General features: G+C 39.9%; 1 protein-coding gene across 1 annotated transcript in view; it reads left to right on the top strand.

Moving 5' to 3' along the window:
• LOC138813619 (vomeronasal type-2 receptor 116-like) overlaps positions 1 to 22,843 on the top strand; it is a 48,683-nt gene that overhangs the window by 5,425 nt on the left and 20,415 nt on the right. Inside the window, 5 exon segments of the mRNA XM_070002018.1 lie at positions 438 to 544; positions 4,123 to 4,219; positions 16,957 to 17,059; positions 18,257 to 18,466; positions 18,910 to 19,062. Coding sequence (XP_069858119.1) covers positions 438 to 544; positions 4,123 to 4,219; positions 16,957 to 17,059; positions 18,257 to 18,466; positions 18,910 to 19,062 — 670 coding nt within the window.

The raw sequence follows: 22,843 nt of genomic DNA, 5'->3' as shown, positions 1-22,843 counted from the left end.
AAGAGAAGCAGAGCATCCTGAGGCATAATGGGAAAGGAATGGCTGAGAGTATGTTTCCAAACCGGCAAGGTACAGCAGGAGCGTGGAGGGGCTTAAAAGGAGTCCCTGTAGCATTCCTCTCCCCAGTAACTGTTAAATTGCAGAGGGTGGAAGAACCTCTCCAGGCAGAGAGAAGGGACATCAATGCCCCAGTGTCCAGAAGAAAATCAATATAGCTCGGCAGCCTGGCTCACATCTATAAACCTCTGATCTTGCAAGGCCCTGAGTGCAAATCTCAGGACTGGCACAAAACAAAAATAAGAAGAAGAAGAAGAAGAAGAAAAGCTAAAAATATGATGATCTCAGTATTTCACAATAAAAAAATAAAAAATATGATGATCTCTCAGGAGGATGAAGCACTACAGGGGTTCAGATAGCTAACTGAAATGCCTCAATAGTCCAATAGATGATGATGATGATGATGATGATGATGATGATGATGATGATGATGAAGATGATGATGATGATGACAATGATGATGATGATCAAGATCATATATTGAGGAGCAGGAGGAGGGGAGGAGGGGGAAGAAGAAGACCATAATTGTATTTACTAAATTCCTATACTACATAGATATTATCTCTTCTGTTATTTGTCTCACAGCAAAGTACCATTAAAAATGAGGGATTTGAGGTTGGCTCACTGGTAGAGTGCTCGAATAACATGCATGAGGCCCTGGGTTCAATACCTTAACTCCACATAAGGACAAAAAGCCAAAAGTGGCGCTGTGGCTCAAGTGGTACAACAATAGTCTTGAGCTGAATAATTTAGGGACAGCACCCAGGCCTAGACATCAGGCCCCATGACCAATAAACAAAAAGAAGGATTTATCCCAATCTGCTCAGTTATCATTTTCAGCTAATGTTGAAAACCAGCTTTGAACTACAAGCCTGTATTTAGAGATGTCCTTGAATTATATATATATATATATATATATATATATATATATACATATAATTTTTTTACCTGTCCTGGGGCTTGAATTCAGGGCATGGGCACTGTCCCTGAGCTTCTTTTATTCAATGCTAGTGAGTTACCACTTGAACCACAACTCCACTTCCAGCTATGTTGGTAATATATTGGAGATAAGAGTCTCATGGACTTTCTTGCTTGGACTGACTTTAAACCTAGATTCTCAGATCTCACCCTCTTGAGTAGCTAGGATTACAGATGTGAGCCACAGGCTTACAGTGATCATTTTTTAATAATGACAGTTGCCCTACTATACATTACTAAGGACTAAATTCTGATTTGGGACATTTGGCTCCATGTTGTGGTACAGGGTTTCAATTAAATACTCTGATATTCACAAAACTCTGAGAAGCAAGCTAAGTAGAGCAGTAGCATATTGAAGATCACAGGTTCTTTCATATCAGATTAGTTTTGAATTCTAGGAACTGATTTTTTGTGTGCCTGTTCTAGAGCTTGAACTTAGGGCTTTGTGCTCTCACTTGTCTTTCTTACTTAAGTTGAAATCTCCACCACTTCAGTCACAGCTTCACTTCTGGCTTTTTGCTAGTTAATTAGAGATCAAAGTCTTATGGACTTTTCTGCCCAGGCTGGCTTGAAGCTGAGATACTCAAATCTCACCCTTCTGAGTAGCTAGTATTACAGGTGTGAGCCATCAGCACCATGGGCATAGTTTAAGACATTTCAAATGGCAGACAGGTCATAAGGTGAGTCTTTCTCAGTGGTATGATTTATTACTCAGGATTCTGTCAAGAAATAAAAACCCAACTGGTAACTATAATGGAGAGAGTGGAATGTGGACAATTGGTTGGATGGATGGTGACGTCAGGGTAAATGCAAGATCAGGACAATGCATTCATAAACATATTCGTTGAAAGGAACTTCTGACCACCACAGGTGGCTTAGATAGTTCTGCTCTGCAATTTCCACAGGGCACTTTGAATCTTCCTGTTCCTCAGGCTGTAGATAAAGAGGATTAGCACAGGGGTGACCAAGGTGTACATCACTGAGGCCATTGCACATTTCCTTGGAGAATAGGACACTGTTTACTCTAGGTCCATACAAATGGCAGTTCCTCCCTGCTAATGTGATTCTCAGAATAGAAGAAATTATTGTATAATAAGACAAAAATAATCCCAGAGATGGGAAAGAAACACAATAGGGAACCCACAAAATATATGATTAGGTTCTTGATGAGCATTTCAGAGCAGTCAAAGCTAAACACTTGAGAAGGGTCACAATAAAAATGAGCAATATCCACATCTTTGAAGCTGCTAAACGCAGAGTGTGCACCTGTGACTCCAAAACACTAATGAGGAAAGACACCAGAATCAAGAGTGCACAGACATGAGGGTTCATGATGACTGTGTATTTTAAGGGGTAACAAATGTGTGTGTGTGTGTGTGTGTGTGTGTGTGTGTGTGTGTGTGTATTACATTTTCTTCATCTTTTTCTCCACTGAAGGGCATCCGGACTGTTTCTTGAATTTTTCTTTTTTTTTAACTTCTTTTTTTTTGGGGGGGGGGGGGCGGGGGGGAGTCCGGTCGTGGGGCCTGAACTCTGGGCCTAGGCCCTGTCCCTCAGCTCTTCAGCTCAAGGCTGGCACTCTACTATTTGAGCCACAATGCCACTTCTGGCTATTTTGTTTTTGCTTATGTGGTACTGAGGAATAGAACCCAGGGCCTCAGGCATGCAAAGCAAGCACTCTACCAATGAGCCACCATCCCAGCCCCTTGGATTTTTCTTTTTAAAGCCAATCCTCGATGCTGTCCCTGAACTTTTTTGCTGAAGACTCTCACTCTGCCATTTCAGCCACAGCTCCACTTCCAGCTTTTTAAAATTGTTTTGGTAGTTAATTGGAGATCAATCTCTCACAGACCTTCCTGTCCTGGTTGCCTTTGAATGGTAATCCTCTGAATTAACCCACCTGAATAGCTAGTCTTACAGGTGTGAACCATCAACAGCACCTGGCTTCTACATGTGCTTTATTACCATTGTTCCTTGTAGTAAAAATATACCTGACAGCTCACTATTTTCAGCATTTTTGTGGACCCTAGTTAGTGGCATTAAATTCATTTATCTTGTTTTACAATGATAGCTGACATTCATTTCCAGAAATATTTACTCTTCCCAAATTGGAACTATGTACCCATTCTAAAGCTATAAATTTCTCAGTTTACCACATTTAGCAAAGACAATTATACTAGAAGAAAAGATAAGGAACTAAAGACTACAAAATTTACAATAATACAATAATAATAATAATAATAATAATAATGATAATGTGAAAATGGGGTATATTTAACAGGTTCAGATGTTTACTTTGGCTAACTTTGTTTGAAAATTGCATTGTAAATGAAGTGCAGAGCTCCTGAGTTTGGGAATGCTCTCTTAGGTAGACTCCACAAGGCCTTTGCACTATGTGTGTGGGTCCTGGGCTTGAACTTAGGGCCTGGGCTCTATACTCGTGTTTGTTTGTTTGTTTGTTTACTTTACCATTTGATCCACAGCACCACTTGGGCTTTTTTTTGGTGGTAAGGAGACTGAGGCCTGGATGACTCTATCATGAGCTAGTAACCATCTTGTAAGGTATGAGTTATGCAGCTGACCATGAGCCTGACCTGAGAATGAACAGAAAAAACAATTCCCGGGTGACTAGGGACATAAACAATCCTTGGGAAAACCGCAGGCAGGTGCTGGAGGGCATGGTGACTCAGTAGTCAGACCACAGATGGTGTTTGTTTGAGAAAGGAACCCTGCAGTTCATCACGTATCTCCTTGAGACTCCCCGGTTGTGCGAACCAACCATTTTAAAGTACATCAGCCCTTTGATTTAACCAACAACCTGTTTCTGGTCCTTTCCCACTTTGTAGTGCACCAATTATACTTTAAAATTGTTTTATGACTTTCCCATGATGTATAGTGATATGTGACAAATATTATGATGTATACAAAGTCCCTCCCCTCCCTAAAAAGTGTATAAAAAGTGCTGGAACCCTGGGCTCAGGGCCTCTTAATGTCACCAGTTACCTGGTGAGTGGAAGACCAAGCTCGAGCTTGCAATAAATGACTCTTTTGCTGTTTACATTGAGCTTGGTCTCTGGTGTGCTTCAGGGGATCTCAAGTCCGAGTACAACGTATGGCGGTTCGTCCGGGATCCTCCACATAAGCCCACCCAGACGCCTGATCAGAGAGTCGCAAGAAATGGCGGGTAAATTGAGGCATTGCCGCTCTGTAATTATCTTGTATCTGAGTTGCCTGCAGGTTCTTTATTGGGGTTGGCAAGAGGTCTTGGCGGACGTGCTATAAGACAGTCAACAGAGCCAATGGGAGATGTCTACCTCAGGATAAACTATCCACTAGTGCAGACATTTGAGTCCGGCACTTTCACACTGATAGTTTACAGGGTAGGCTATCCACTAGTGTGGATGTTTGAGTCCGGCACTTTCTGACTGATAGCTTACAGGGTTGACCGTACACTAGTGCAGACATTTGGGTCCGTCTGTAATCCAGCTCTTTCTGACTGACAATCTACAATGTGCATGCTGTGAATGTGTCTTTTCTCAGTATTCAGTGTTTTGTGTGTGTGTGTGTTTTGGAATTGTTGGAACGTTTTTCCTCCCTGATTCATCCTGATGTGAGGGCTCGGAGGAGACTGGCTAACACCCCCTTAATATCTGTTTCTAGCTCCTTCTTTTTTATTTGCACTTTAAACTTACCTCCCTTTCTTCCCTTCACTGCCACTTCCTCCTCCCTCTCTGGATCCAGAAGGGTGTGGTGGGGGTGGGTGGAACACGGAGGATCTAAACATAACTTGAAATGGCTGGCAGGGAAAGCTCACAGCCAGATGAAACTGCCACTGACCACCTGCAAGTGGCACCAGCAAGATCTTAGCCTTGGGCCTTGGCCCATGGGGGGAAACCTGTCAGTCTAAGGGGAAGGCCACTAGGGACTTCTTTTCCTTGACCCAAGATGACTGGGAATTCTCCTCTGCCTTGGAAGGGCCCGGGGTCTACGTTTGTAGGAATCTAAAAGAAAAATCCTCCGGAGGTGAGTAGAAGGGGTTTGAGTCCCCTGGTAAGTGGATTTGAGTCCCACTTGTGAATGGTGGTGAGTTATCGCCCCATTCACTGAGACCTGATTTTGTCTTTGTGGCAGCTTGTCTGTCTTGTATACTTCTGTGTGTTTTCTGTTCTATGTTTTCTGAGGTAAGGAAGTTCTGAGTGAGAGTGGCAGGCTCACTCAGCAAACTCTGAATTCAGCTTGAGAATGGCACAGAGTTCTGGGGGCCCATTAGTCCCCAACTCAGCCTTTGGTTGTTGCCTTGTCTAGTTCTGTTTTAGAATTGCTACCAGTTTTAAATATATGTACAACTGATTTTGATTTTTGCACACTTTAGTATCTGTGTGTGTTTTGTATGTGTTTGTGAACATATTCAAGATAAAAATTGCCAATATGCTGTAACAATTGGGTGAGGTTAAGTTTAAAATGCAGAAGGTTAGGAAGTTTGGACATTACCAAAAATTATTTAAGAATTTTCACATTGTTTTAAATGACTTTTTAAGGATTCTTTAACTTAAAAAATAGAAAATCTGGTATTTTAAGATGCATAAGGTTGTTTACACTGTAATCAAGATATCTGGCATAACAAAAATGCATTGGCAGTTTGGGATATAGTTCCCTGGGCTAAAATATGGGGATAAATATTAGAAATTTAAATGTAAAGGTTAATTTCACACTGTCAAAGACTTTACCTGTTTTGTCTGTCTAAAACTGTGTATTTCATTCAAGAACCAAGAGATTAAAAAAGGAAAACTTAGAAGCCAACAAAAGACCTATCTTTAGGGGTGAGGGGTGAAAAGGCAGAAGTGCAGTTCAGCTGGTCATGCATGGTGGGACAGGCCCTGAGGAGGGGCACAGATGGTGGGACGGGCTCTGGGAGGAGTCCATGCATAGTGAAAGAGGGCAAGCTGGCACAAACACTGTTCAGCTAACCCTAAAGAGTCAGATTGGGTGTGTGCCCATTCCATAGGAGAGGCGGAATGGCCCATCTTTGTTCTGTCCCTTTTCCCTGCAGATAGACATTGGAAACATGATGGTTAAAATGAGTGATGTGATTATCTGATTAGTATTGCTAAAACTGCCCCATGAATATGTTAAAATTAAAATTAAGGCCTCAAAAAGAGGTTTAAAAAATTTACTTATATAATGTGACTTGCTTTCAATGATGTTCTACCATTAGGATATGTTTTTAAAAGTCATAAAGGTGTTAAGTCTAGCTTCTTGGTACAGTGATGGTGATTATAATTCTTGCATTAAAAATTGTCATTTGAGTTTAAAAGTTTTAATGTATATCTGTTTTAAAACAAGCAGCCAAGAGACAATGACTGACACTTGGCCTCAAGATTTCAAAGGATCTTTTCAAAATGCAGATGAAAACTGAAGTATAAAATATTTTTAAAAACTTAATGAGGTTTTAAAATATTAGGAATGGATTTCTGGATATAAAGCGTAAAAATAAAATTGTTCTTAACACTGGCCACAAAGTGCACAAAGAAAAAAATGAGAATTACCAAAATAATTGCTATTCCAGTTTGTTCTTATAGGTTTTTTTTGTTTTTGTTTTTGTTTTTTGCCGGTCATGGGGCCAGAACTCTGCGCCTGGGAGCTGTCCCTCAGCTCTTCAGCTCAAGGCTAGCGCTCTACCACTGGAGCCACAGCACCACTTCTGGCTTTTTCTGCTTATGTGGTGCTGAGGAATCAAACCCAGGGCCTCATGCATGCAAGGCAAACACTTTACCACTGAGCCACCTTCCCAGCCCTCTTATAGGTTTTTTTTTATCAGTTTCCAGCAAGCCTGGGCTGATATAAACTGTTGTCCTCAGATCTCAGCCTTCTGAGTATCTGGGATTAAGGGTGTGAGTCACCAACTTCTGGCTGTTCTTCAGGCTTTAAAAGAAAGGAAGCAGACTGGGAGTAACCACAGTTCCATTTGTCAAGATAAGAGAGCTAAAGGAAGGTGCATCCAAGGCCTGTTGTAGTCACAAAGCAAACCCCCACTACAGTCATGAAGCACAGTTAAGAGAAGTCTTGATGCTTCCCACATCACCAAGAGACTCTAAAGTGGAAATTGACAAGAAAACACAAAGGTGCTGCTGGTGACATGATAATGCAAAGGAGTATGGCTCACTATGAAAATCAACATGGATATTCCAAGAAAGTACAAGTGGAACTCCCATATGTTTCTGCCACACCACTCTTGGGCCTATATTTATGAGTGCCTATATTCGTTATGATTATTTATATTTGTTATGCTAGCTGAATCTGACAAGCATCATTCACTGAGCAATTTGAAGGACTTTTATTAAAGCCAGAGTCCCAGAATGGCTATCACCCAAGTATAGTGTCTCAGCGCTGAGAGGAAGTTAAGTGTTTTCAATTTATCATTAATTTACTTCTGCTGTTCAGAAGGATTACAATTACATGAGTCAGGTAATGAGTACACAATCCTTTCCTACAGTGTCTTCAGTTCCCTCACACTCTCCAAGTCCCTCCCTCCTGTCTCTACCAACAAGTTGTATAGTTCACTTTCATCAGTGTCTAGTGAGCTCCGCTGCTGCCCTTGTTCACCCTTTCTCTACCCCCAACTCTCCTAAACATATACACTTGACTATACCATACATAGGAAAAAAGACTGAATCCTCAAAAATAAAAAAATACAAGTTAAAATTTTTCAAAAAAGAAGAGAGGTCTCTTGTTTCCATATCTTGGAGTCTGGATAGATAGATAGATAGATAGATAGATAGATAGATAGATAGATAGATAGATAGATAGATAGATAGATAGATAGATAGATAGATAGATAGATAGATAGATAGATAGATAGACAGATTGATTCATTGATTGATTCATTGATTGATTCATGTAAATAGAAGAGGCACATAGGCTTGTGCCTTTGTGTTTCTCTCCTAAGTTTCCTCTTTTGGTGTCATTGTAGAATCCTGTATAATTTAACATATCCCTGTGCATTTTAGATCTAATTCCACATATCAGAGAGAACATGCACTACTTGTCTCTCTGAGCTTGGATTACCTCACTAAACATGATCTGTTCTACTTCATTTCCCTGCAAATGACATTATTTTATTCTGTCTAATGGCTGTGTAAATTCTATTGTGTATATACATAAGACATTCTTTTTGGATCTACTTATCTAGTGTAGGGAATCTGGGCTCTTTCCATAGGGTTTTTAAACGCAGATATGACAAATTTTACATGCATTTAGCTAGTACTGATCAAATATGGAGATGAGAACTACAAGGCTGCAAGGAGATGGCAGTGTATATCTCCTAATTTAAACAAAAGTGTCTTTAAGGAGTGCGTGACCTAGGTAGGTTGTAAAACAGGATTTATAGTTTAACAATTTGCTCAGGAAGTATATTTACCTTTAACTGAGATTTACCCTTATCAGGAAAATCTGCATGGTCCTTTGCTATAAAAATGGGGTCAGGGCCGGGCGCTGGTGGCTCACGCCTGTAATCCTAGCTACTCAGGAGGCTGAGATCTGAGGATCGCGGTTCAAAGCCAGCCCGGGCAGGAGAGACCCTGAGACTCCTATCTCCATTAAACCACCAGAAAACCGGAAGTGGCGCTGTAGCTCAAGTGGTAGAGCGCTCGCCTTGAGCTGAAGAGCTGAGGGACAGCGCCCAGGCCCGGAGTTCAAGCCCCATGACCGACAAAAAAAAAAAAAAAAATGGGGTCAAGGGTAACCTAGGTATTCCATATTCATTAATAAGTAATTCTCAATAATAGACATGATCAAAGAGTTTAACAAAAGGAATAGCAGGAAGCTGAAACATGGTTTGTCAGGGTAACAGAGGTCAAGGGAAGGCAGGGCTGATGAAATGAGAAAGAAAGGGTGCGAGAACACAAGCATAATATTCAAGGTACATGTGTGAAAATGGAACCAGATAACTTGAGGGGAGGGGTGAGGTTTGGAGACATGGAGGAGAAAAATGGAAGGAGTGACTTGGGTGGAGATGCTTTGTACTCATACACTGACTTCTTTTTTTTTCTTTTTGTTGGTTGTGGGTCTTGAACTCTGGATCTGGGCACTGTCCCTCAGCTAGTCAGCTCAAGACGAGCACTCTACCACTTGAACCACAGCGCCACTTCTGGTTTTCTGGAGGTTCATTGGAGATAAGTTTCTCACAGACTTTCTTGCCGGGGCTGTCTTTGAACTGCGATCCTCAGATCTCAGCCTCCTGAGTAGCTGGGATTACAGACCTGAGCCACCAGTGCCCAGCTACACTGACTTCTTGAATTGAAGTCCCTGTACATTTACTTAAAGATAATACATATACAATATATGATATGAAACTTTACATATTAGCAGATGATTGTACATTTTTATTATTAACATATGCAATATACTTGATTGCATTTATTTTAATACAGAGTATCTGTGCTCTGAAAAATATTGTTCCTATTTCTCTATGCTGTCTGTCTACCACCTCTGTGATTCCCAATGCTCTTCCTCTCTTTCTTTTCTTACATTATAGTCTTTTCTGTTGTTCTTTTCTTTTTTATTTTTGAGCTGGCCATGGGGCTGGACCTGGGGTTTTGGGCGCTGTCCCTGAGCTTTTCTACTCAAGGCTAGCATTCTAACACTTGCGCCATAGATCTACTTTCTTTCCTGTGTATATTGATTCTTGAAATTCATGGGAAGAAATTGTTGGGGCTTCTAATCTGCCATCTTCTCCTGACTCCTCCTTTAAAAGACAATATCCTGAGTATCAATGGCTCACATTTGTATTAACAACTGTGATATAATATATAATACATAGTACATTATATATAGAATATAATGTGAAATACTGTATATAATATATGAAATATAATATGTAGTGTGTAGTGTATATGTATGATATATAAAAGGTATTATATAGTAATACATAGTCTATAGAATATGATATATGATGTTCTATATATTATATCTGAATTAGAAATTAATATGATTATTTTATAATAGAAAATCAAGTAATAGAAATTACTTTTATTATATAAAATGACTGTTACATTTTATAAGTTATCATAGGATTTATATATCTTATAAACATATTATAGTATATGATATAATTATAATATATTATATGCTCTATATCTTATATAGAGAGCTACATTATATACAATATAGTGTTTCAAAATATTAAAATAAATAAAAAAGTAAATAAAAGTTAGTCAAGCTGAGTTGAATGGTAAGGCTGTCTTATATTGTTAAAGACAAATATAAGAAAAAAATCACCAGCCAAGGCAGGAAGGTCCATGAGATTCTTATTTCCACTTAACCACCAGAAAACCAGAAGTGGCACTGTGGCTCAAAGTTGTAGAGTGCTAGCCTTGAGAGAAAAAAGCTCAAAGGCAGCATCCAAGCCCTGAGTTCATGTCCAATGACCAACAAAAAATCAATAATTTTTCTCCCAGGAATTTAAATGTGATCACTCTTAGGACATAAACATGCATTCATTTCTCATGTAAATATACCTACCTCACTCAATTAGAAATCAAAATGCATGTGTATAATTTTTAATGCCACCTGCAATTGCCAATGTGAATGCAGAAATGGAAGATTCATGCACACTCTCAAATGAGAAACACCAAGATGCTTTTTTTAAGTAATAAATAATTGGATTTTCACATTGGGATAACCTTCTAGCGGACATAGAAGCATTAAGAAATGGCAGCTGATAAATACACAAAGCATTGTTCCCAAAAGCCATTTACATACATTCAGACTGTTTTTTAAAATGAATTCCAAAATGAACACATCATTATTTCTTTAGATGGGCCCATGAGCATTTGGAGGGAGGCAGAGAGCCCTGAAACTTGACAGAGGCAGCCCTTTGTGGGTCCCTCATCACTCATTATAACAAACCCCTTAGTGTCAGATGTTTCCAAACTTCAACCCTGTATAAATGGCTTTCCTGAACAGCTCATTAAATATGAAAGTCTGAGTCTGACCCCAGGAGTTTCAGTCTCAATAGATCTGAGGAAAGAGCCAAGGTGTCTCCTGTTTAATAAGCCCCCAGATGAGGCTCGTCCTGCTAATCTGGGTACAATACTTAGGGAACCTGAGTCCCTGAGTGGACTCAGGTTAATTTTTTTTTTGTTTCTAACTAAATTCTTGCAGTTAAAGACATCACTCTCAGAGAGCAGCATGGAACCCTATCTGACCCATCTCATTCTCCCAGAGTGACTTTTCACAAAAAAGAAAAAAAAAACTCAGGGAAATATTTCACATAGAAAATCCATAACCTCTAAGAGGTCCAGTGTTTTTTCTCTGGGATAATGGGAACTTATCTAAAATTTTCAAGACATTCAGAAATTAATTCTCAGAGGTCCTCATTCAATTAATTATTCTTTTCTTGAAGTATAGAGGAGAAAGAAAAATGTCCTGCCAGCCACCTCTCCCTAAAGACACATATCTTTGTTTTCTCTAATTATTTTCTTTATCTGCTATGTTTGACCATTTGTAGCTAAGATGATCAGTGCCCTGGAGATTTTTAAGTTCCTGACTCATTCTAAAAACACTTTCCTGTATCTGCTTATCAAACAATACAGTCTCCCATTTTCATTTCAGGCTGGGTGCCAGTGGCACACACCTGAAATCCTAGCTACTCAGGAGGCTGAGATCTGAGGATCACAGTTCAAAGGTAGCACGGGTAGAAAAATACATGAGACTCTTATCTCCAATTAGGCACCAGAAATTTAAAAAGCTGGAAGTGAAACTGTTACTCTAATGGTAGAGCAGTAGCATTGAGCAGAAAAGCTCAGGGACAGTGCTCAATCCCTGAGTTCAAGCCTCAGGACTGGCACGACAAAAATTCAATTTCAAAGTAGATGCTTCTGCCTGCATGACATATTTTAATGCCACAAGACTCCCAACAACCTTGACTTTCACAATCCCATTTGTACCCAAAATGAAATGCATGAGAAATAATCCATCACCATATCAAGAAGAGCAGCTACAGTTCTTTGTGGCTCTACTAATGAGCCATCAAACATATTGAGGAATAGAAGTGTCTTTAGTGACTTTGGCAATGCAACTATTACTGTAGCCCTTGGAGGATGTTAGTGTCTTTGAAGTAGGAAGACCAAATGTGAGTGAATTGGAAGAGAAGGACGATTGTAGAAAATAGAAAATCAAGTAAAAGCAAAATCCCCCAAAATGTGAGGGAACACCCAAAAAAAACCTTGGGGCCATGCATGGGTTTCATTTTATGCGCACTAGGGAAATGCAGTGGTGTGTGTGTGTGTGTGTGTGTGTGTGTGTGTGTGTGTGTGTGTGTGTGTGTGTGTGTGTGTGTGTGTGTGTGTGTGTGTGTGTGTGTGTGTGTGTGTACTGCAGCTAGACCTCAGGGCCTGAGTTCTGACCCTATGAGCTTTTTGGGCTCAAAGCTATGTTCTATCACAGCTCTACTTCTGGCTGTTTGGTGGTTCATTGGAGATGAGTCTCATGGAATGCTGGGTGCTGGTGGCTCATGCCTATAATTTTAGCTACTTAGGAGGCTGAGACCTGAGGATTGTGGTTCAAAGCCAGCCCAGGCAGAAAAGTTTGTGAGACTCTTATCTCCAATAAACCACAAGAAAACCAGAAGTGGCACTGTGGATCAAGTGGTAGAATACTCGCCTTGAGCTGAAGAGCTGAGGGACAGTGCCCAGGCCCAGAGTTCCAGCCCCTTGACTAACAAAAAGGGGTGGGGGGAGAGGCTTATGGACTTTCCTGTCCCAGGCTGGCTTCCAACTGTGATCCTCAGATCTCAGCATCTCTGCATAAGTAGAATTACAGACACAGATCATTGGTGTCCAGATAAGGGAATACAATTTTATTGTTTGTTTATGGATATAATTTTACTAGTTATAATATCATATTGGATATAAGCTAATGATATACCTTAACATGTGAGAGAAACAGACATAAGCACAGCCCTATCCTTAAATCAGGAAGTAGATGGAAGTAGATGGAAGAAATAAAGTTCAGAGTAGAAATTAATATAAAGGAAGCAAAAAGAATAATACATAGAATGACATCAAGATTTGGCTCTTTGGAAAGACACAAAAGATTGATAAAACTATTGTCAAACTAATAAAAAAAGATGAAATTAATAAAATTAGATATGAAAAAGACACTATCAAAATGCCAATGACATCCAGCCAATGATGAGGGAACATATTGACAATATATTTTTCTAAATTAGAATGAAGAAATTCTTTTTATTTTTCTTAAAGTGTATACCCTTCAGTTTAGAAAACAGAAAAGCTTTTGGAGATACAGTGTGCTGGTAGTAATTAATCTAGAGGATGTGTGTACTGGATATAGTTGATACAGTCAGTTTTTCTTGCATATCGTTGCTGAAGTGGAAATAGGTAAAAAAGAAAGATGGATCACTAAACTAAATATGGAAATGAAAGATAGGCTTTACTTACAGAAGAGCTCAAATCCTCTTGTGGACATTCATTTTCCCCTTCTTCTCCTCTCCCATTTTGTATTGGTCCTAGGGCTTGAACTCAGGGCCTGTGATCTATCCTTGAGCTTTTTCATTCAAGGATGGCACTCTACAATGTGAGCTACATCTCTACTTCTGCTTTGTGGTGGTTGATTGAAGATAAGAGTCTCACAGAATTTCCTGCCTGGCCTGGCCTCAAAAAGTGATTCTCAAATCTCAGCATAGTAAATAGCTTGGATTATGAGCTATCCATCCGTAGCCCAGTATTCCTTTCTTATTGCTCTACTCATGTGAAGAAGTCCTTTAGAGATTGGGATAACTTGGACCAATTTTGCTAATTACCAGTAATGTATGTTGAGCTTCCAATGGCATATAAAATTCAGTAATCAGCTGTCCTTCCCCTTGTTCATTTGGGTGTCTCCAGTCCACTTAGCTTCATGTTAATCTCCAAACTTCTTTTTTTAGTTCCTGGATATGCTAAATGACATCAATCTGCTCATATCAATCTTGAGGATAGAATTGGAGCATCCACTGGACCTCAGACCTGGGAGAGTCTTTAGATCTCTTTGTTATGTAGCAGCAGAAGAGTAGCTCCTCACAGTAAGTACTGAGTGAGATCAAGACTATCAGAAACTCTTAGAAACTTTTAGAAATATCATTTCCTCATAAGGAGCAACAATATAAAAGTCTGGATGGACAAATAGAGCTTATGGATATAAAACTATGAGGATGGTCAAGAATATGTTCTTGGTGCTGGTGAGGATTAGAGAAATATATATATATATATATATATATATATATATATATATATATGCACACACACACACATGCACATATATATATACAGAGAGAGAGAGAGAGAGACAGAGAGAGAGAGAGAGGAGGGAGAGAGAGTGCTAGGATTACAGGTGTGAGCCGCCAATGCCTGGATTTAATTCTTTTTAAGAAAAAATTATTGCTATTGTAAAGGTGATGTACAGAGGGGTGAAAGTTACGTAAGTCAGATAAAGAGTGCATTTCTTTGTGAACCATGCCACTCCTTCCCTGGGTCTCACCCAGATTTTTCCTCCTGTTCCTACCTACCAGTTCTTTTTCAACCTAGTGTCTTGTGAGTATCACTGCTGCATTTGTTCAGCTTTCATCCCATCATTTCTCTGCCTCTCCCCTATGCCCTCCCAAAGACAGTTAAATAAATAATATGACAAAGGAAAGAAAACAAAAACAGCAACAAAGAAGAAAAAAACTTGTTTCTATTTCCTGGAGTTCATTTTGAAAAATATTATTTTATGGTCAGATGCACATATTGCATCTTTGTGATCCTCTCCTAAGAATACCTTCCTCTGATCTCACTGCATGAATGCCTAGACACCTGTATAATTTATTATTCCCAGTGTGTTCACTTGTAGGCTTATTCTAGTTACCACAAATGAGGGAAACCATGCAGCCTATGTTACTTTGGGTCTGGCTTCATTTGTTTAATATAATTATTTCCCATCTTTCTATTTCTATTTCTGATGTATCAGTAGAATTTAATTGTGTGTGTGTGTGTATCACATTTTCTTGATCAATTCATGCACTGAGGGGCCTCTGGATTCATTCCATATCTTGGCTATGGTAAACAATATTGCAATAAACATGGTTGTGTTGGTGGCTTTAGTGTGGCTTTGTTTTTGTTCTTTTTCAACCCCTCTGGAATGCAGTATGAGGTTCCTCAAAAGAATATACATAGAGCTTCAGGAGTTAACTGTTTAGTGTAGTGTTCAGAAAATACAGTCTGGTTCTTACAGAGTGTTTATAAACACTCTCCATTTGGGGAATTGTATTAATGTATTATAATAAGATCAGGTATATTTGAAGGTTTATTAACATTATTTAAATAGAATGACTGTTTTTTCCTCAGAAAGGAAAGACTGTACTTTATTTTTTAAGTATATATTTTATTGTAAAGATATTGTACAGAGGGGTTACAATTACATGAGTAAGGTAATGAGTACATTTCCTATCAAGCATTGTTACCCCCTCCTTAGTTTTTATCCTACCATCTCTTCCCTCCCCACTTCCCCAACTCCTCCCCCACCCGAAATTGTAAAGTTCATTTTCAACATAGTGTTTTGTACATCTCATTGCTACAGTAGGTGAACCTGTATCCTTATTTCAGCATTTTGTTATTTCCCTTCCCCTCCCAAAGTTAGAAAAAATGTGTATTCAAGATGCAGGTGTGCTTTATTTTATAAGAGTATGTGGTGTCTGGCACCAGTGGCTCATGCCTCTAATCTTAGCTACTCAGGGGGCAGAGATCTGAGGATATTGGTTTGAAGACATCCTGGACAAGACAGTCCATGAGACTCATCTCCAGTGAAACACGAAACAGTCAGACGGTACATGGTCTCCCTGATAAGTGGATGCTAAATCCAAAATGTTAGGTGATATGACAAAATTAACAGGAGTTAAGAAACAAAGAACTTCCACTCATCTGGTCGAACCACTACTAAATATCCCCATGTTGCTGATCACATGTACGGTGTATATGTGTACACCGTTATATGTCATAGACCGTGATAGACAATTTGCTCCAGGAAAGTTAGAATGAACTTGTGATTTTAAATGAGCATCATTATTCCACAATACTGTGAAATTTGGGAAATTATGTAATGACTTAATCACAATTTTAAAAAAAGAGAAACTCGGGGAAGGTAGGGAGGGAAGGGATAGTAGGGGGAAAACAATGGAGGGGGTAACAATGCTCAGTAGGAAGTGTACTCATTACCTTACTCTTGTAACTGTAACCCTCTGTATAGTACCTTTACAATAAAAATTTAAAAAAAAAATAACAGGTAATACATATAAATTCCTGCCCAGTTAGAAGGAAAGCAGATATGGGCATCAAATAGACATACTTTTCAACTATTTACTTTTGACCTCCCAGCTGTGCTTAGTTTTGAAAGGACAAGCACAAAGTGATTCCCTTTAGGATCTGACACCATCCCTCTTATGGATGTAGTTTTCCACTGGCATCAGGATGATTACTCATCCCCAGGATCCCTCACCACCAGAACAGACTTTTTGTTCCAGGAGACTGTCTTCTTCCTCAGAGAATGTACTTATTGGTGATGATGATGATGATGATGATGATGATGATGATTAATATTATTATTGGCAGTAGTGTGGCTTAAACTCTGGTCCTGGGCATTGTCCCTATGCTCTTCAGCTCAAGGCAAGCACTCTACCACGTGAGCCACAGCAGCACTTATGGGTTTCTAGTGGTTTATTGGAGATTAGAGTCTCATGGGCTTTTCTGCCCCAGCTGACTTTGAACCATGATCCTTAGATCTCAGCCTTCTGAGTTTCTAGGATTACAGGCTTGAGCCACTGGCACCCGGCACTAATTGCTGTTTTTGCCAACTAGTATCTCTTAAACATTCCTTCATTTACTTCATATACAGACCTAATCTTCATACACTTCATACACAGACCTACTTCAAGGTACTCAATGACTTGGTGTGGGAACTAGACACGGTCTATGGCCCAGATATTAGTGCTTTTCATGTATCCACAAATGACAGACAGGAAAAGCCAGCTCACTCCCTCTCTATCTCAGAATAGCAATCTAGTGTTCATTGATCAAATCCTGGTTCAGGAACTCTCCCAATTCTCACTATCTTCCTAACAATCCAAATTCTAATTTCATCCTCTTTGAAGACAGGGTCCAAACATATTACTGTGTGTAGAGAAAAACATTCAATTCAACAAAGAATTGAGATTTTAACTTAATCCTTTGTAATACATGTTTACATACCTGAATCTCTGTGACCTCTGTACAAGTTCAACTAAGGAAATACCAATTAGTTCTGTCCCTGACCCTCGCAGTTCAGGAAATCAACACAATCCCCATCTGTTACCCAACATGACCCTAGGGTTTGAGATCTATATTTCACATTATGTAGAAACTGATGTGTTAGAGAATCCACTGACCTTGCTGTCCGGGAAAAATAAAAACGTCCTGCACCTGCAGGAGAGACAGTAAAGTTTTGGCAGTACTCATAGGAACTTCAAGCACATCTGTCCCAATCTAGACACTTCTGCATCTCTACAAGCTTCCACAGGTGAGTATGGAAGAGGAGGGCAGATGTGAGCTAAGTCCACCTTGAACCTGTCCTCAATAGGTTGAAGAAGTGGAGAACAGAGGTGGTACTATGAGCCTCACATACTGAATGGCCTCAAAGAAAAAAATCCCCAAATTGGGTGGGATATCCACATTATCTTTGTTGGAAGAGATCAAAGGAGAGTTTATAAGAGAGCAAAGAATGAGCCCAGCTCTGATCCTGATCCATACAATTCTACAAACATCTTGGAACATGAGAGATGATATTACAAGTGGGACATGCAAGCCAGGCACTGGTGGCTCATGCCTGTACTCCTAACTATTCAGGAGGCTGAGATCTGAGGATCGAGGTTCAAAGACAGCCCGGGCAGGAAAGACCGTGAGATTCCTATCTCCAAGAAACCAATAGAAAACTGGACATGGCTCTGTAGTTCAAGTGGTATAGTGCTTGCCTTGAGTTTAAGAGCTGAAGGACAATGCCCAGGCCCAGAGTTCAAGCCCCACAACTGACCAAAAAAACACAAACGGATATGCAAATATTCACTCCCACCACTGCAAGTGGTTGTTGACTATTCATCAGGACTGTGACACTGACAATGACCATCCTCTTCCTGCTGTTGTGATTATTTTTCCCCCTTTAGTTAACCTATGAGTCTGTTGATCCTCTCCTGAGTGACCATGGACAGTTCAGTGCTGTCAATCAGATAGCTTCCAAGGACTCAGTTCTAGCCCTAGCCATGGTCTCCTTGATGCTTCAATTTGGCTGGACCTGGGTGGGACTGCTCATAACCAAAGACAACTATGGTGTGTGGTTCCTCTCAGAATTGAGAGAGGAGAAGGACAAGGATGGAGTCTGTCTTTCCTTTGAGAATATGATCCTGACAAACATCCCATCAGATTTATCAACTGATCAACCAAGATTTCTCCAGATCATGGAATGCTCAATCAATGTGATAATCATTTACGGAGAAATTGAATTGCTATTAACCTTTATTCTTAAATTGGGGATTTTTAATTACAGAGAAAGTCTGGGTCATGAACTCACCCTATGATGACATGACCCTTAGCAAAAGATACTTCCTGCTAGACTCCTTCCACACACCTCTCATCTTCTCTCACAACCATACAGATATTTCTGGGTTCACCAGTTTTGTCCCAAGAGAACTATTCCAAGGACTCAGGAGATATTTCTCTTCCTAGGTTATGGATTCAGGGTGTTCAGTGCATACTGATTAAGTCTGATTATAGAAAATTGGGGCACTCGTCATCCAATGCCACTGTGGCTTGGTTGCAGGGACACACTTTTGACATGGCCGTGTCACAAGAGAGTTACAATATCTACACCACCATGTATGCCGCGGCCCATGCCCTCCACGAGGTGGTGCTTCATCACATGGAAGAGCCACCAGCACACCATGAGCAACCAAGGGCATTTCTGTCCTTGCAAGTAATGACTTTTATGTTAGGCGATATGTTCCAGGCATAGTGACTTTCTAGAATCTTTCATAGCACATGGAATTAGGTAGTCTACCTCCTTTAGGGAAAACACAAGATACAGTTGCCCTGTCATGCTCTCCATGACAAGACTTGAAGAACACAGCATCTGTGATAAGGAAGTGCTATGTCTCCTGTCCTCATCCTCACTTTGTGTGATATAAGCTCTCAACTTTTCAATAGTATAAATCCAAAATATCACTCTGGAGGAAGATGGCTGAGGAGAAGGTGGAGGCTAAATAAGCTCTTTCATAGAAAGCAGTTTTAGTGTTCCAGTGAACAGTCCTTGGCTAGAGAATCACACCAAGTGTGCCATCACAGTACAGAAAGTTTGGTCAGAGAGGAAAAATCCAGGCAGCTTGGTCAAGAAGACAGATCTGAGCACTTGCCAGTAGCCACAGCGGGGGGGGGGGGGGGGGGGGGGGTGGCGGTGGCGGTGGCGGTGGCGGCGGCAGTTACCACTGCCATCATATCAACAGAGACGATCCAGGACAAAAGTGCCAGACACGGTGTGTGAGTAGGTTCTATTCACCAGCAGCAAGAACTGACAAGTAGCAGAAATGTTCATACTGTTATTTGCAGACCAGGGACAGCCCAGGAACAGTGTCTGGCATGAGTAGAAACAAGATAACCTCAATCCTTCTCATGGAGCAGCAGTGGGAAGTTAGGCCCTCCCCAAACACCAGAGAATATGTCCATCTTTGTTACTGACAAATGCCCTGCCAGAGCAGCTAGCTCCAACTCAGGCCTTGAAAGAAAACCATAGGAGCCATTCAACAGGTCAGAGGAACCTGACCTGACTTGCCAGGTTCAGCTCCACTCAGAGAGAGGAAGCTCCACTTCGGGAGGAGCAACTTTCTTCACTGGGTAAACAGAGGCAAAGGCTGCCCCTCTCCACTGCAGCGTAGACAGCAGAAGGGGTAAAACACAAAGAATTGAAACTCAGTGAACATAAACCTTGAGAATGGCTCCAGGCTGGGCTCTATGTGTGTCTTCGGAGCTAGCCCCTCAGGGAAAAGCTACTGATTGCTGACAGGCCTCAACCCTACCCAGAACCTAGCCTCAGCACAGCAACTCCAAGTTAGAGGAAACAGACATCTCCAGCTTTTCTGATACTCAAAGCAGAACTCCCTCCCACTCAACTAGACTGGGAGGAGGATCACAAAGTCCTGGGGGAGGCACACCTTCTTTCTGCTTGCTCTAACAAACTTAAGAAACCAATCAAGCCACAGGAAAACCAAACACCACAAGCAGACCAGAGACTCCACCAAAAGACTGGTTACAGACAGAGGGTTAATAAAAGATCTCCCCCTCCACCAAAAACAATCAAAGAACTCTTTTTTCTACTTAGTTTTTTAATTTTTGAAAAAGTTTGTTTTTTATTAATTTTTTCTTTCATAATTTTTATTTCAGGTGTGTGTGTGTGAAATCTCTTGTAACCATTGAGTCCTTTATTCTTTCTTTTATTGAGTGATTAATTGCTATTCTGCTGATTCCCAAATATATACCTGTCATTGATTCTTAGACCTTATCCCTCATTGTGTACATATTTAATCCAGGAATTTATTACTTAATTCACAACTTCTTAGGCTTAACTTCTTTAATACTAGTATTATTTCTTTATAATTATATAATTTTTAAGTATTCCTTTTTTAAAAATTTTTTTTCATTTTTCCTTCTTATCTCCCTCCTCCTCCCATCCTATCCCTTTCTTCACCAATATCATTTCTTTATTCTTCCATAATTTTAAGTATTTCAATTTTTAAATTTAAATTTTTGTTTTTCTTATTTCTTGTTTTTCTTTTTACCTCTCTTCTTTCATTAAGTCCTATCCATTCCCTCTCTGAGATTAGGATTTGGTTAAATTCCCTCTTTCCTTTTACCTCACCACATTCCTCTAATCCTATTTTTCCTCCCAATTCTCCCTAAACCTATTTAGGTCTGGTCATCTGAATCCTTCTTTGATGTCCTTAGCCCATTAATCCATTGTTGTTTGATGATGAATAGATTGAATCTGTTGAACTAGATTGTATCTGCAGCCATTTTAATGTGTAACTACAGGACTCTGGTTGATGCTTGCCTTAAAATAGTGTTCTAGCACAAAATTGGTGTTAATTTCTTACCAAATGGACAGAACAAGCTGGAGAAAGACAAGAAAAATGGCTAGTCCGGGTATCTCAACTCCCACTCATGATAATGAGGTGACAGAACATTTAATGAAAAATCCAGAAGAGAATTCCCAAAAAGCTCTACAAACACTACCGGTAAACATGGTGAATGAAAGGTATGAAAATGTGTAGAGGATTCAGTGTGACCATGATAGGGAGCAAGATTAGGGCAACCAAAGATTAATATGGGAACTTCATGCGCATGATCAGGTTAACCAAACATTAATACAGGAATCTCATGAGCATGGAGAAGCTAATCAAAGATTAATACAGGAATTGCATGGCAGGCTGAGAACAACAAAAGAAAAAGACAGGAATTGCATGAACAGGCTGAGAACAGTCAAAGAAATATACACGAATAATATGAGCATGAGGAAGCTAATCAAAGAGTAAGACAGGAATTGTGTGAGCAGGATAAGAATAGACAAAGATCAATAGAGGTATACATGGAATCCATAAACAGACAGCTGAAGGAATCCAGACAGACCACAAAGGGAATGCTAAATGGAGCCCAACAGAAGTCCAAGGAAACCTTAACCAATCAACTAAGTGATTTGAGAATAAACACTGAACGCTAAGTTAAGGAAATAAAGAAGTTCATACAATATCTAAAGCAAACCTCCAACACGCAATTTGAAGCCATCAAAGCCAAACAATTAGAAGGAAAGGAAATAAAAAACAAAGTAGAAAGTCTTGACAGTAGGTTAGACCATGCAGAAGATGGAATCTCAGAGATAGGAGACAGCCAAGATATTATAGAGAGAGAGCATACAATTATCCAAGACAAATCCAAGCAATGTGATAGATTGATTCAATATTTGGTAGACACCATCAGAAGTCTGAGAATAATAGATGTAGAGGAGCAACTAGAGACAGAAGTTAATGATCTACTTAATGGTCTATTTTACAGGATCTCATCAGGGAACTATCCAAACATGCAAAAAGATAGGCCTGTTCAGATACAAGAAGCTTTTAGAACCCCAAATACACCAGACCAGAACAGGACATCCTACCATCACATTATAATCTGCACAGGATCAATTCAGCTCAAGGAAAGGATTATTAAAGCTGTCAAGGTGAAAAGATCAATCACATATAAATGGAAACCAATTAGAAGCACCTCAGATTTCTTAGCAGAGACAATTAAAGCAAGAAGAGGCTAGAATGATGTATACCACACCCTAGAGACAAACAACTATCAACCAAGAATACTGTACCCAGCTAAACTCTCCTTCATAATGAAGGTCAAATGAAAACCTTCCATAGCAAAGAAAAACTCAAACAATAGATCCCCAACAAACCAGCCCTACAAAAGATACTTAAAGATATCCTACACATAGAAAACCAACAAGACCACAATAAAGGAGGGGGGACCAAGGTGATGGGGCAGTAGGGAAACACCACAGCTCTCCCCAACCAAAAAGAGAGTTCGAGTTCCAACGCTTAATTTCCCCAAGAGACGGACAACAAAAAGATGAACACTCAGAGAAAAACAGGAGGTAGAAAATAACAAAAAAGAAAGAGGAAAAGAAGAATTTCAGAACAGAGAAGAGCGAAGACCCCTAC

Source organism: Dipodomys merriami, unplaced genomic scaffold (genome assembly GCF_024711535.1).
Source record: "Dipodomys merriami isolate MVZ:Mamm:240054 unplaced genomic scaffold, mDipMer1.0.p SCAF_6, whole genome shotgun sequence".
NCBI classification, from domain to species: Eukaryota; Metazoa; Chordata; class Mammalia; order Rodentia; family Heteromyidae; genus Dipodomys; species Dipodomys merriami.
Note: the sequence above shows the minus strand (reverse complement) of the source record. Positions and strands in the feature narration are given on the sequence as shown.